The sequence below is a fragment of the Aspergillus versicolor genome (genome assembly GCF_001890125.1).
Source record: "Aspergillus versicolor CBS 583.65 unplaced genomic scaffold ASPVEscaffold_2, whole genome shotgun sequence".
NCBI lineage: Eukaryota > Fungi > Ascomycota > Eurotiomycetes > Eurotiales > Aspergillaceae > Aspergillus > Aspergillus versicolor.
In genome coordinates, this window is record NW_024467525.1 from 4,316,114 (window position 1) to 4,328,627 (window position 12,514).

General features: G+C 51.8%; 7 protein-coding genes across 7 annotated transcripts; 3 read left to right on the plus strand and 4 right to left on the minus strand.

Moving 5' to 3' along the window:
* Nucleotides 1-8: 8 nt before the first annotated feature.
* ASPVEDRAFT_123443 (uncharacterized protein) lies at nt 9-2,357 on the minus strand (the record flags this gene model as incomplete). The annotated part of the gene is made up of 7 exons (XM_040806079.1): nt 9-567; nt 618-776; nt 822-1,005; nt 1,050-1,236; nt 1,281-1,347; nt 1,392-2,152; nt 2,214-2,357. The coding sequence occupies 7 exons, from the start codon at nt 2,355-2,357 to the stop codon at nt 9-11; spliced, it is 2,061 nt and encodes a 686-aa protein (XP_040665245.1).
* Nucleotides 2,358-3,038: 681 nt separating this feature from the next.
* On the plus strand, nt 3,039-4,709 carry ASPVEDRAFT_50920 (uncharacterized protein; the record flags this gene model as incomplete). The annotated part of the gene is made up of 1 exon (XM_040814397.1): nt 3,039-4,709. One exon carries the CDS (start codon nt 3,039-3,041, stop codon nt 4,707-4,709), a length of 1,671 nt encoding a protein of 556 aa, XP_040665246.1.
* Nucleotides 4,710-5,385: 676 nt separating this feature from the next.
* ASPVEDRAFT_38898 (alpha/beta fold hydrolase) lies at nt 5,386-6,372 on the plus strand. Its single transcript, XM_040811794.1, has one exon. The coding sequence runs from the start codon at nt 5,394-5,396 to the stop codon at nt 6,279-6,281; it is 888 nt and encodes a 295-aa protein (XP_040665247.1). The 5' UTR covers nt 5,386-5,393; the 3' UTR covers nt 6,282-6,372.
* Nucleotides 6,373-6,646: 274 nt separating this feature from the next.
* Nucleotides 6,647-8,179, minus strand: ASPVEDRAFT_124753 (uncharacterized protein; the record flags this gene model as incomplete). The annotated part of the gene is made up of 2 exons (XM_040806214.1): nt 6,647-7,855; nt 7,904-8,179. The coding sequence occupies 2 exons, from the start codon at nt 8,177-8,179 to the stop codon at nt 6,647-6,649; spliced, it is 1,485 nt and encodes a 494-aa protein (XP_040665248.1).
* Nucleotides 8,180-8,506: 327 nt separating this feature from the next.
* On the plus strand, nt 8,507-10,079 carry ASPVEDRAFT_26298 (uncharacterized protein; the record flags this gene model as incomplete). The annotated part of the gene is made up of 4 exons (XM_040809883.1): nt 8,507-8,956; nt 9,017-9,087; nt 9,130-9,312; nt 9,359-10,079. The coding sequence occupies 4 exons, from the start codon at nt 8,507-8,509 to the stop codon at nt 10,077-10,079; spliced, it is 1,425 nt and encodes a 474-aa protein (XP_040665249.1).
* An 11-nt stretch (nt 10,080-10,090) lies between these two features.
* Nucleotides 10,091-10,979, minus strand: ASPVEDRAFT_123832 (histidine phosphatase family protein; the record flags this gene model as incomplete). Its single annotated transcript, XM_040806126.1, has 5 exons — nt 10,091-10,148; nt 10,195-10,301; nt 10,351-10,433; nt 10,483-10,878; nt 10,931-10,979. 5 exons carry the CDS (start codon nt 10,977-10,979, stop codon nt 10,091-10,093), a joined length of 693 nt encoding a protein of 230 aa, XP_040665250.1.
* On the minus strand, nt 10,816-12,493 carry ASPVEDRAFT_516244 (uncharacterized protein). Its single transcript, XM_040814505.1, has 3 exons — nt 11,140-12,493; nt 10,931-11,082; nt 10,816-10,878 (listed from the first exon to the last, which is right to left on the minus strand). The coding sequence occupies exon 1, from the start codon at nt 12,410-12,412 to the stop codon at nt 11,189-11,191; it is 1,224 nt and encodes a 407-aa protein (XP_040665251.1). The 5' UTR covers nt 12,413-12,493; the 3' UTR covers nt 10,816-10,878; nt 10,931-11,082; nt 11,140-11,188.
* Nucleotides 12,494-12,514: the final 21 nt, after the last annotated feature.

Genomic DNA, 12,514 nt, shown 5'->3' on the forward strand with positions numbered 1-12,514 from the left:
GTCGGTACCTAGCTGTCTGGATCTGACTCGGGGAGATTCCCGAATGAAAGTGGCAGCATCGGCTCTAGACTGTTGTACAAAAGCAGATCAGGGTCGAAGGTATTATCGAGGTAGCCCGCTAGAAACGAATCATACATGAGTTGATCTGGCATCTGTGGAGCGTAGTGGTGTACGTTGTAAGACTCAGAATCGCCAGGATATGAACTCGGCTCAGTCATTCCGGGGAAGTTTGGTAGTATTGGATTCGCAGTAAAACCATGAGAGGACTCGTCAATGGTAGCTCCATGCTGAGACTCGGAAATACCTATTCTTTCAAATGCTGGGTTGCTGCGAGTCCGCACGATGCTGGACGACACATTGATTATTGAGCCTCCTCGGCCAGTCAGACGTCTCATCAGATTGACAAACGCTCTAGCAAACCAAATCCTGACTGGCCAGGAGATAGAAAGTTCGCTCAATGCGAGAAGGCACTGTCTTGATTTGTTTTCTGCGAGCTTCCGCCGAATGGGATCTTTGCGACAGATGACGATGGTATGGACTGAAAGGGCTCCAAATAGAGCAGGGACACTGAAAGTATGTCAGGAGATAGGGAGAGGCATGGTTTGACGAGTACATACAGCTGAACCTGTGCAGATCTGATGGTGCATGTTGCCAGTAGGTCTTCAGCAAGACGGGTGATTGAATCTGCAGCGGTGCGTGCCCGAGTATCTCTGTCTGCTTCTGCTGGTGATAGATTTTCAATAGCCCTTGGCCGGAAAAGGAGAACGTGGTAGTTACTGAACTGTTAATAAGTAGATACATGTATGGGACAAGCAACTCACTGATAGGGAACATATAGCATAGTAGCCCAGAACCAGGCACCAAGTGATCCATCAGGTGAGGCTCCTCGCAGTGTATCAGGAAGATGCGATTCCCATTCTGCCAATCTCTGTACTAGACTCTCCGTCGTGTATTTATCAAGGGCAGGGCGGCGAGGACTGAACTCTCCGATGAGGATATCTCCTACTGCATGGAGTCAGACCAGCCTTTAATAGCGGAAAAACACTCACGGATGACAGCTAATCTGGACATTTCCATGACATACAACACATGAAAGTCCTGCTGGGGTGGAACGAGACTCCGATCACAGTCGCTATCAAACTGAAAGTCCTCTTCTACCAAGGCCTCAACATCACAGTCCTCATCCCTGATACGGCACGGCTGTCCAAATGCTGCTGCTACATGGCGGTCGCGGGTCTATTTATTAATATCCTGTAGATAACAACGGTACTCATACTCACATATATCGACCACCAGATGCGCTTCCGCAGAGACCGTTCCGCCTGACTCATGCCTGACTGCGATGTACTATATAATCAGTACTATGAATATATATCACATTGGAGACATACGAGCGATGCATTCCCAGAGACTGTGCGACGTGGCTGGCACATCCCACCCAGTAGCAATGTTCCTTTTGGTCCTCGGGCCCAAACCACCAGAACCCGAGCATCAGCAGAGACGCAGCTACATTCAAGCTGTCAGTATCGTAGTCTATGTCGTACAACAGTTTCGCGCGAAGGTAATGCGTTTTCCGTGCCATTGTCCGGCTGCTGTAGCCAGAGTCCTGTATCAGACTGTCCGGGCCGACAGTGAACCCCATGAAGAAGATAGTCTGAAGGACTAAAGGAGAGGCTTTCCCTTGGCCATACAAGGTTGTGAAGCGCTTGCGGTCGAAAACTGGGTAGGCAGGGTGTGCAAGTTCGAAGAAGGCCCGAATCAGCCCGTCTGCTATATGCCGGGGTGGCATGGCCAAAGCCTCCTCCAAGGAGACCAACTCTGCGCCTGGTCCATGATGGAAGGTTGATCGATCTGCGACCGGCGCTGGAATCGGGTAGTTCACCTTGAAGCGTTCAGTCGAGCCACTGCGTTGGGTGTAGTCGACCTCGATGGTGTAGGTTAGGCATGCCGCGTCGGTAGTGGAATCCGATCCCCGGGGCTGAGAGTGTGGGGTACGGTCAGGGTGATTTCCTGGCAGGACGTCAAAGCCTCTCAATTCGAGTGAGTCATTCCTGGATGTGCCCAAGGGCGTGGGGGTCGTGTTATGGCTCGTATTCGGGTCTTCACTGGGAGACGCTTGCTCCTGCGACCGTTGGCCCCGACCGAGATGTTTCTTTCTACGAACATATCTACGCCAGTCAGTGTCAAGTGGAACGTTCAAATTAAATCGAAACGTACTTCCCCCTCTTCGACTCGATCAGCTCGCAAGGGGTGTTGCGTATGCGGCAATGCCAGCAAGGCTGCCCACTCCCGGCATCGCACTTGACGCGTCTGGCGTTGCACGATTTACAGGCCAGTCTCGCACGCCCAGTGGACATGGGAGGATCGCTATGCGGTGTTTTTGTGTGGTCTGACATTGTGACCTGACATTGTGATCTGATGAGGTGCAGCGTATAGCCGAGGGGATATGCGATTCACTGATATTACAGAATGGGTCAGACGAGTGGGCCAGAGCCAGCCAGTAATAAGTGTCATCCTCCGCCACAGACAAATCAGACAGACCAGAATTTGGCCTGGGCGAGGTGGGCCAGTGGACAGTGGGTGGGCCATGGTCGGTGCTCCGAGGATCGGCTCATGCTGTCTGTCTGTGACGCTGGCTGCCTGTCACAGCTCGAGCTGTTTCTGGCACTTACTGCGGTTTCTGCTCTTGTCTGATGTCTGATCACTGATGGTCTGCCCCGCCGTGATAATCCCCTGTTCTTGTTCTCTGGTTCTCTGGTTCTCTCTTAATCTTATCTGATCATCACCCAACCCTGGGCTTAAAACACTCCTCTATGCCTCGCTCGACAGCAGAAGTAAATGTGCTTCCTTGAGCTGCCATGCCACTGCCCGTTCAACATGGCCATAACGCTCTCCCTGGGGCTGGTCATGGCCACGATCGCTCCTTCTCTGCCTCCTCACTGCCCGACCTGAACCACACCCACACCCACAGCCGCGATGGCGACGGCGACAGCGACGATGGCCATCCCAACGAAACAACCGGCCTTCTGCCTCGAGAGATGCCCGTCTTCGGTGACAAGTCCCCTGGTGTCGCTCGCATCGAGATCATCAACTCCCACCTGACTCGCACGGATCGCATCTTCCTGTTCATCGGCGTCTTCCTGGTGGGCTATGCCTACGGTCTCGACAGCCAGGTTCGCTCGACATACCAGACCTATGCGACGTCGAGCTTCGGGAAACACTCGCTGCTCGCGACCGTCAATGTGATTCGCAGTGTCATCGCGGCTGCTGGCCAGCCCGTTGCGGCGAGGATTGCTGACATCTTTGGCCGGTTCGAGTTGGTTGCCATATCGATCGTATTCTATATCATCGGGACGGTCGTCGAGGCGTCTGCCAGCAATATCGAAACTTTCGCGGCTGGTACCGTGCTCTACCAAGTGGGATATACCTGTATTGTCCTCCTGGTTGAGGTCATCATCGCGGATATCACGTCCATGCGGTCGCGAGTGTTCTTCAGCTACCTTCCGGCCCTTCCGTTCATCATCAACACCTGGATCAGTGGGAATATCACATCGGCTGTCTTGCAGAAGACGTCCTGGCGATGGGGTATAGGAATGTGGTGCATCATCTACTTCTTCTGCTCCCTCCCTCTCCTCTTCTCCTTGTATCATGTCGGCCGCCGTGCAGAGAAGAGCGGCGAACTGGAGAACTATCCTACTCCACTGCAACTGCTCGGCATGCGCAAATTTGGTATTGACGTCTTCCACCAGCTTGATGTGGTTGGGATTGTGCTGCTGGTCACCATGTTCGGCCTCATCCTCGCACCGCTCACCGTTGCTGGAGGCACCATCTCGCAATGGCGAACTGCGAAGATCATCGTCCCTCTAGCTATCGGTATCCTGTGCATTCCAGTCTTCGTTCTCTGGGAGGTCAGAGGTGCAAAGCATCCGCTGACGCCGTTCTACCTCCTCAAAGACCGAGGCATTTGGAGTGCCCTGGTGATTCGCTGTCTCCTCAACTTCTCCTGGTACTTGCAGGCCGACTACATCTTTACCGTGCTGGTTGTTGCCTTTGATTTCTCTGTCGCGTCGGCCACCCGGATTCAATCGTTTTACTCTTTCTTTGGTCTGATTAGCGGAGTGATCACTGGCTTGATTATCTACCGTCTACGGAGACTGAAATACTTCATCGTCTTCGGCACCTGCATGTTTATGGCAGCCTACGGGCTGGTTATACACTTCCGCGGTGGCTCCTCAGAGAGCTCGAAAACAGGAGTCATTGTTGCCCAGGTTCTCCTGGGTCTGGCTGGGGGTTTCTTTGCCTATCCAACCCAAGCGTCCGTCCAGGCAGCCACGAAGCACGAGCATATGGCTGTTCTGACTGGTATATATCTGGGTTCGTTCAATGTCGGCAGTGCTCTTGGAACCTGTGTTTCAGGCGCTATCTGGACACAAACCCTTTACAAAACGCTGTCCGACAAGCTTTCATTCCAGCCAGATGATACCCTGGCTAAACGGGTGTATGGATCGCCGTTTGAAGTCATCCCTTCATACCCAGTCGGCACCCCGGAGAGAGACGCCATCATCTACAGCTACCGGCACGTCCAGCGCATTCTCTGCATCACGGGAATATGCATCGCTGCACCGATGATTCTATTCGCGTTTATCCTGCGTAACCCGAAGCTGTCCAAGCAGCAGAGCCAGCCTGAAGCCGAAGACAGGATTGAATAACCTTTCTGGCCTCTTCACGGTCACGATGTTACGATTGCATATCACGAAGCCATTGCTGCCATTATTGTTCCTTCAGCTTATGCCAACTGCTCCTAAGCGGCACTTAGATTCTAGATAGACCATCCTAGCAAATACTCAGACTGTTACGTACATACTATCTCGCGCCTCGCACCTTCACATCCTCCCCAATCCAAATCCTCCCCTCCTCGTAGGCAGCAATTCTCCGCCTTCTAACAAGTAAAGGTTGGACGTCGCTCTCTACATCCCGGGACAAATACCAGAGCACCCACCCTGACCCCATCGCCCCTTTCTTGCGTCTGCTCTTAGAGACAGGGGGCTGTATGCGCAAAAGGGAGGCTCAGGCTCAATGTACGAGCGGATCTACGGCAGTGGAAGGTCAAAATTGCCTCCGGATCATGTCGGATCATGGTATAAGTATGAGAATTGTCAAAGTGGCGAAAATCAATCCATACGACGATACCTCAGCCTGTGACTCACCTAATATTATTGATACATTTAATATATATTCAAAGGTTTCCCGATCCTGCTCATTGATTGGCTGATTGGCCCGATGCAAACAACGCAAACCGATCAAACCAATGAAGCTTCGGGGTTTCCCGCATCTATATATTTATAGATAGATAGCCAGATGTCTGGTGGCAGAGCATTAATGAAGCCTTAATCATGTCTGTGTATTTTGAAACTGCCCCCGACACCACTCTGCACATTCGCATAACCCAACCAGACACCAGCACCACAAAACCTCTCCTTGTCTTCCTCCACTACTGGGGCGGCTCCTCTGCGACATGGCACAAAGTGACCTCGGCCTCGTCCCCAACTTCTCTGTCTTCACAGTATCCAACAGTCGCTATCGACCTACGAGGATGGGGCTCCTCCACCGGCCCGTCAGAGGACACGGGAAGGTCGTATGCGGTTGTCAATATGGCCGCTGACGTAGCCTCAGTGCTCTCACAGCTGAAGGACGACGCACAGTACCGAGGGCTCCTCGCCCACGGCTTTGTCCTTGTCGGCCATTCAATGGGCGGGAAGGTCGCGGTGGCCACTTTATCCACTCTGCCTACCAACCTGCTGAAACTGTTGAGGGGTTTCGTACTCGTTGCGCCCGCGCCGCCGACCACACTTGTTCTCCCGCCCGATATGAAAGAGCAGCAGAAGGTCGCGTATGAGTCGGCGGATTCTGTCCGGTGGACGGTCACGAATGTTCTTACCGATGTGCAGAATCTGGACCATGATGACGTGGAGCTCATCGTGCGCGATAGCTTAAGAGGGACTCTTCTGGCGAAGGAAGCTTGGCCGGCGTATGGGATGGAGCAGAATATTAGCCACGATGTGAAGGTGGCTCTTCTTGGCCCTCTGGCGAAGACAATCAAGGTCCACATTCTCGCTGGAGAGCTCGATTTAGTTGAGCCCAGAGAAAGACTTCAAACCCAAGTTTGCCGGTTTCTGGAGGATGCTGGGGTTCGGGTTTCGTTTAGGGTTCTACCAGGTGTAAGGCATCTAATTCCTCTCGAAGCCCCGGAGGCAATCGTTGAAGAAGTTTCCCATTTCTAGATAACGGCTCTATTTACTAGGTGCTAGCCAACATCTACCAAGTACCAATCTGCTGTACTCAATTAATTAGTATACTTAACGACCGCCTTCCAACATAGTCTCAATAAGAACGAGACAAGGAGAGGGCTGCGGGGAATACACTGCTGTCGGTCTTCCTCTGACTTATTATATATTATTAATAGTACGCTCTAGCTTAATAATTCTAGTATATTAACTATTGTTAATCTATTTGGTTTCTCCTGCCTGTTTTCCAGACTATGTTCTATATTATTCCCTCAGCCTATGCAACTGCGATCATACTCCTTTAAAAGCGCACTTAGACGTGCTCTAGATAGACCATGCCAATACTTAGACTGTTACGTATACTATCTCGCACTCTGCACCTTCACATCCTCCCCAGTCCAAACGGTCCCCTCCTTGTCGGCAGCAATCCTCCGTCTTCTAACAAGTAGTACGTCCTTCTCTACATTCCTGGACAAATGCCAGAGCACCTGCCCTGAAACCATCGCCCCAACCACACAAGCCACACAAACAATAAACGAAACGCGATAATCATCCGCTGCATACTTCCCCTGAAACACCTGCGGCGCAATAACACCCCCAACCTGCGCCACCGCCGTCTGCAGCGCAATCGCAAACGCCGTCCCCGTCGCCCCAACCAACCCAGCAGACCTCCACGCCCAGAACGGAATGAAGTACACATAGTAGAACGCCGTCCCCAGCACACAAGCTGCATACCGCCCACCCGCTGAAACAGGTATGCAGAGGATAATAAAGAACAGCAGCGTAACGGCATTCAAGATTTGGCAGAATAGCGGGCGCGTTATTACTGCGTATCGCATGAATCGCGCGGCAATTATAATCCCCACAACCGTTGCAGCCGCCGGTGGGATATTCAGCAGCTGGTTCCGTGGCAGACTTGCGAATCCAAGCGATGTTGTTATAGTTGGAAGTTGCCAGCTAAGCCCGTACCCGGCGATGTTCAGTAGGAACTGGCATGCCGTGAAGAGGTATATCTTTGGATCACGAAGTGCGTTTATAACTTCCCGTAGTGAAAAGTCCGGGTCTGCTGCGCGGGGTGCGTTATAACTAAGTCGCTGCTCGAGATACTCCTGCTCGTCTGGGGTAAGCCATTTCGCAGACGTGGCCGATTTGGGATAATCTGGTAGGAGGAGGTATATTGCCGGACAGAAGATGACTGTCACTAATCCCTCGAGGAGAAATACCCAGCGCCAGGCACTTAACCCGCGGATCCCGTCCATGTATGAGATGCCATACACCAGGAGGGAGCCGATGATCCCCGAGCAGTTCTGGAAGGCGAACATCCACATGATGGGTCTGCTGTATTCGTCGCTGCGGTACCAGGCGCACATTTGGGCGGCGAGGCCCGGGAAGAAGCCTGCTTCCAGGGCGCCGAGGAGGAAGCGCAGCGCGTAGAAGGAGGCTTTGTTTTGCATTGCGGCGTGGCAGGCCACGATTATACCCCAGGTTAGGAAGATTCGCGTCATCCATTTGTGGGGGGTTAGGCGTTTGAGGAGCAGGTTGCTGGGGACTTCGAAGAGGACGAGGCCGATCTAGGCTGTTAGTAGGTTTTATGTATCAGAATGGATGTGGGGGCGTACGTAGTAGATGGTTTGGGTCCAGTTGTAGTCGTTGGTGGACATGTGTAGTTCTGTTAGGATGTTGCTCAGCTCTCCGACTTGTAGCACCTTGACAGATGCTGCATTGGTGAAGTCGATCTGCTTGAGGAGGTACATGATGCCCATGAGCAGGAGGACGCGGCGGTCCACCTTTCGCATGATGCGCCGGTCATCTTCGGCCGTGAATTGTGACAGGAACTGGGCTTTTTCGGACTTGAGTGTGACAGCCGCAGCTGGCGTCTTCTGCTCGATGTCCATATTGAATACCTATCATGGCCGTTAAAACCATTGGATATACCGGGATATATATGGCCGAGATTGCGTCAATGCCAGGATGATGTCGCCTTATCTACCCAAGGACTGCAAGGGACCGACATTCTGGTAGCTCACGGCATGGCCTGAAGAATTGGGGTAGTTGGAGTATAGCGGTAAACACGAGTCAGGATACAGCATCATAAGTTGCTATAATGGCGTCTTCGGAGGTGACTCCGAGCACGACATCTACTATAAAAATGGGCCATCGTGCTGCGTATATTGACCACCCAATAACTTCCGATTTCAACCATCGACATACCACTCTCCAAAATGACACAAAACGAGCGCAAGCGCATTTTCCTCAATGCCTTTGACATGTTCACCGTCGGCCACATGTCCTTTGGACAATGGCGCAACCCTAAAGACCGCTCAGCAACCAAGCGCCGCGATCTCTCCTACTGGACCGACGTGGCAAAGATCCTTGAGCGCGGGGACTTTAACGCAATCTTCCTTGCAGATACTAATGGCTGGTGCGATGTCTATAAAGGCAGCGCGGAGCCATGCGTGCGCAATGCCATCCAGTACCCCATGGGCGACCCGGCTGTTCCCTTGACGGCCATGGCGGCAGTAACGAAGAATCTAGGCTTCGCTATCACGGCATCAACGTCATTTGAGAAGCCTTATGTTTTGGCGAAGCGGTTTTCGACTCTGGATCATCTTACGGGTGGCAGGTTTGGGTGGAATGTCGTTACCTCGTGGAAGGCGTCGGGGTTTGAGGCGGTATTACCTTCCACCTATATCCCTATTTACTTGAAATTGGGTTGCAGACTGACGGTTTAGATTGGGATTGACCCCGTTCCGCATGATAAACGATATGAGATTGCAGATGAGTATCTGCGAGTGCTGTATAAGTAGGTGTCTGTGTCTGAGATCGAACGGTCTAACAATAGCAGGCTCTGGGAAGGATCGTGGGCCGACGATGCTCTGGTAGAGAATCGAGAAAATGGTATATACGCAGACTTCGACCGAGTACGCGTCATCCAGCATGAGGGTGAGCACTTCAAGCTCCGTGCTCCGCATATACTAGATCCCAGCCCACAGCGCACTCCGTTCATCTTCCAGGCGGGATCATCACCGTAAGTCTTGCCAAATATGGAGCCTACGCCTTCTGACTATTCCCAGAGCAGGCCTCCATTTCGGAGCTACGCATGCAGAGGGAATCTTTGTCGTCGGCTTAACTCCAGAAACAATCGCACCCCGTGTCAAGAGGATACGGGATAAAGTGGCCGAAGTAGGCCGCGACCCGAACTCGGTAAAGGTGTTTGCTTCTCTGACTCCAATCTTGGGTCGAACAACTGAGGAAGCACAGGAAAAGTACCGTGAAGCCCTACAGTACGCGAGTGAAGAGGGTGGTCTGGTCTACTGGTGTGCCAACACTGGTATTGACTTATCAAAGCTGGATCTGGATGCCGAGGTCACTCCTCAGATGGGCGATCAGGCTGAGAATGTTCAGCTCCAGTCGCTGCTTCAGAATCTCGCTTACCCTGGTGAGGGTGCGCCTGTGTGGACCCCGAGAAGTATTGGTAAAGCAGTTGCCCTGGGGGCCTCAGGGCCCACACCTGTAGGAACAGCGGAGGAGGTCGCGGATGAGATGGAGAGGTGGATGAGGGTTGCCGATATCGACGGGTTTAATATCGGGCATATCACTGTGCCAGGGACGTGGGAAGATGTGGTGGACTTACTTGTGCCTGTTCTTAGAGAAAGAGGGCTGTATGCGCCGAAAGGGGAATCAGGAACCATGCGAGAGCGGATCTATGGCAGTGGAAGGTCAAGATTGCCCGCTGAACATGTTGGATCACGATATAAGTATGAAAATTATCAGGACAATGATACTCAGGCTTAATATACACTATGTCAGGGCAACGCCATCCCAATAAAAAATGCCGGCTCATCTATATCACGATTTCGATAGCTACGAGATGTCAGATCACACTTCGCTTTCAGGTCGGAGATAATACCTGAGTATACCAATGGCTCCTGGGGACAGCATCATTGGCAACGGTGTGTCAAGAGGGTACTTCAGCCACCTTTTAACAAAAGCACGCAGAATAAGACCATGTGCAACCTGAGTATATATGTCAGTTTGTTGCAAGAAGAGTAGTGTTGACACTTACCAAGACGACATCAGCTGGCTTGGAGCCATCCATATGAGGTTGTTGAATTGTACGGATCTGCTGAATCAATCTATCCAGTCTCTCTGTCACCATATCCGCAGACCTATACAAGCAATCAGCCAGTATCAATACTTGAGGCCGAAGGAACAGACTCTCCACCCTCGCACCCGTCGCTCCATATATGCCAGTCCCTGCTCTCATCCAGTCGTCTCTCCCTCCTCAAGGACCTGATTTCACCCGCTTGCAAGCCTTCATAGATGCCATAATCCCATTCAGCTATATCCTCTGTGAGAGTTACTTTGTCTTCCTCTAGCCCAGAGTCACCGCCAGCGCTGAGAAGAAGCTGAAACGTCTGCTGTGTCCGTCGACGCGGACTAACCCAGACTTTTGCAATCCGGGCTGGATCGATCAACCTCCCAGGCCCAACAAGCTGGCGAGCTGTGCCAGTGACTTGCTTTACACCGTCGGCAGTGAGCTCCAGCTCGGTGATTCCGGTGTATCGACCATTCTTGGTCCATTCGGTTTCTCCTGCCTGTTTTCCAGACTATGTTCCGCGTATTAAGTCAGGAGCATTACTTACCGTGGCGAGCAATGAACACGCGAGGCGTTGTCGCGTCTAGATCAGACATTTCAGGTGATCACAGACTTCAGGTGGAGGTATCCCTGCTCTTCGTTAAAATTGAGAATGGCTGTTATGGTGCTGAGAGTGTGATGCGGGGTTGGGCGAATTATCTGGCACCAATATTTTATTAGTATAACTAATCAGTATATATAGGAACATTGCTATACCAGCGTTAACCTGAAACCCGCGATTACTTAAACTGGGAGTGTAGAGACATCAAACAAAGTCCACTGATCGTGCCAGCGCATCCAACACAGCACGCACTTGCGGTCCAGAATAAGCCACCAAGCGCGTCCTCTGCTCCCCGTCACTCCCCATCTCTCTAACATTGACCCTGACCTTCTCCCCCTCGTCCATATTCAAATTGTCAAGAAGCCGTGGGTAATGAACAGCCCAAAGCCTCTGTATACCTGTATGTGGGCGAGACAACCATGCTCCAAAATCAATTTCCTCCAAAGGAAATCCCGTTCTCAGAGTTTGAAAAAATATTTGCAGGTCAGAAAGAGTGGCATCCGTTGCCAGCAGCCCGATATGAAGAACTCGAAGCGTCTGCTGGCATTCGTGCAGCAACGCTGTGAGATCTGCAAATGATGAACTGGCACGACTCAATCGGAGCTCTTGTAGTTGGGGCCATGCAAGACTCTTCTCCGTCTTTGCCAGGCGCCGCATAAAAATAAACGTATTGCGATCAGTACCAAGCGACATATTCAACTTCTTCACGTTGCGGGCAAGCAGGATCAATTGTGTCGCCCAGTCGAGGATGACCTCGTCGTCAGGCGTAAAGTGCAAAATCAATTCCTCAAGATGTGCCCATCTTTCAACAAACCCAGACTTTTTGAAGTAATCCAATTGGAACCGTCTGGGATCGAGATAGCTGCGACCTGACAGGTTCGCTGAAAATGAAGCAACTGATAGTCTAGTCTCGGCAACAATATCCAATATAACTTGAGCTGCATCGGTAGCGCCGGTAATGCCTTCCAGCGCAACGTGGTCTGGAGTAGAGATGGAGCAGCACTCGAATGATTTGCAGTTGGGGAGCCGAGAGAGAATCGGCCGTAGCAGCTTCACGCCAGGCTGTTCTTGCAGGTCGATGAGATGACCGGACGAATGGCGATTCCAGTCCAGCCCTTGTCCAAGGATATCGCCATTCCCAGCAAACCCTTTGAAGGTCAAGCGATGAACGTAACGAGATAGTTGCGGGTTGTTCGAGAGAATGTTCAGTTTCGTCAGACTGGCGTGGGATAGATCTGTTTGGATGTTTCGAAGCGAGGTGCACCAAAATACATCATGCGTGTTGTTATAGAGAGTCCTGCATGTCATTCGCAGTTTGCACAGGTCGGTAGCCTCCAGGAACGATGCCACTACCTCGACCAATTCTGGCAGCAAGCCTTGTAATGAGGCAGGGGTGGTGTTCGAGTATTCCCTGCCCTTCGGTGTCATTTTGCTTATTTCCTTTATCGCGTGTTTTGCGTGCTATTCATTTCATCTGCTGATGAAAGAGAACAGATTGCAGGGATGAAAACACAGGGAGGATTACGTGGG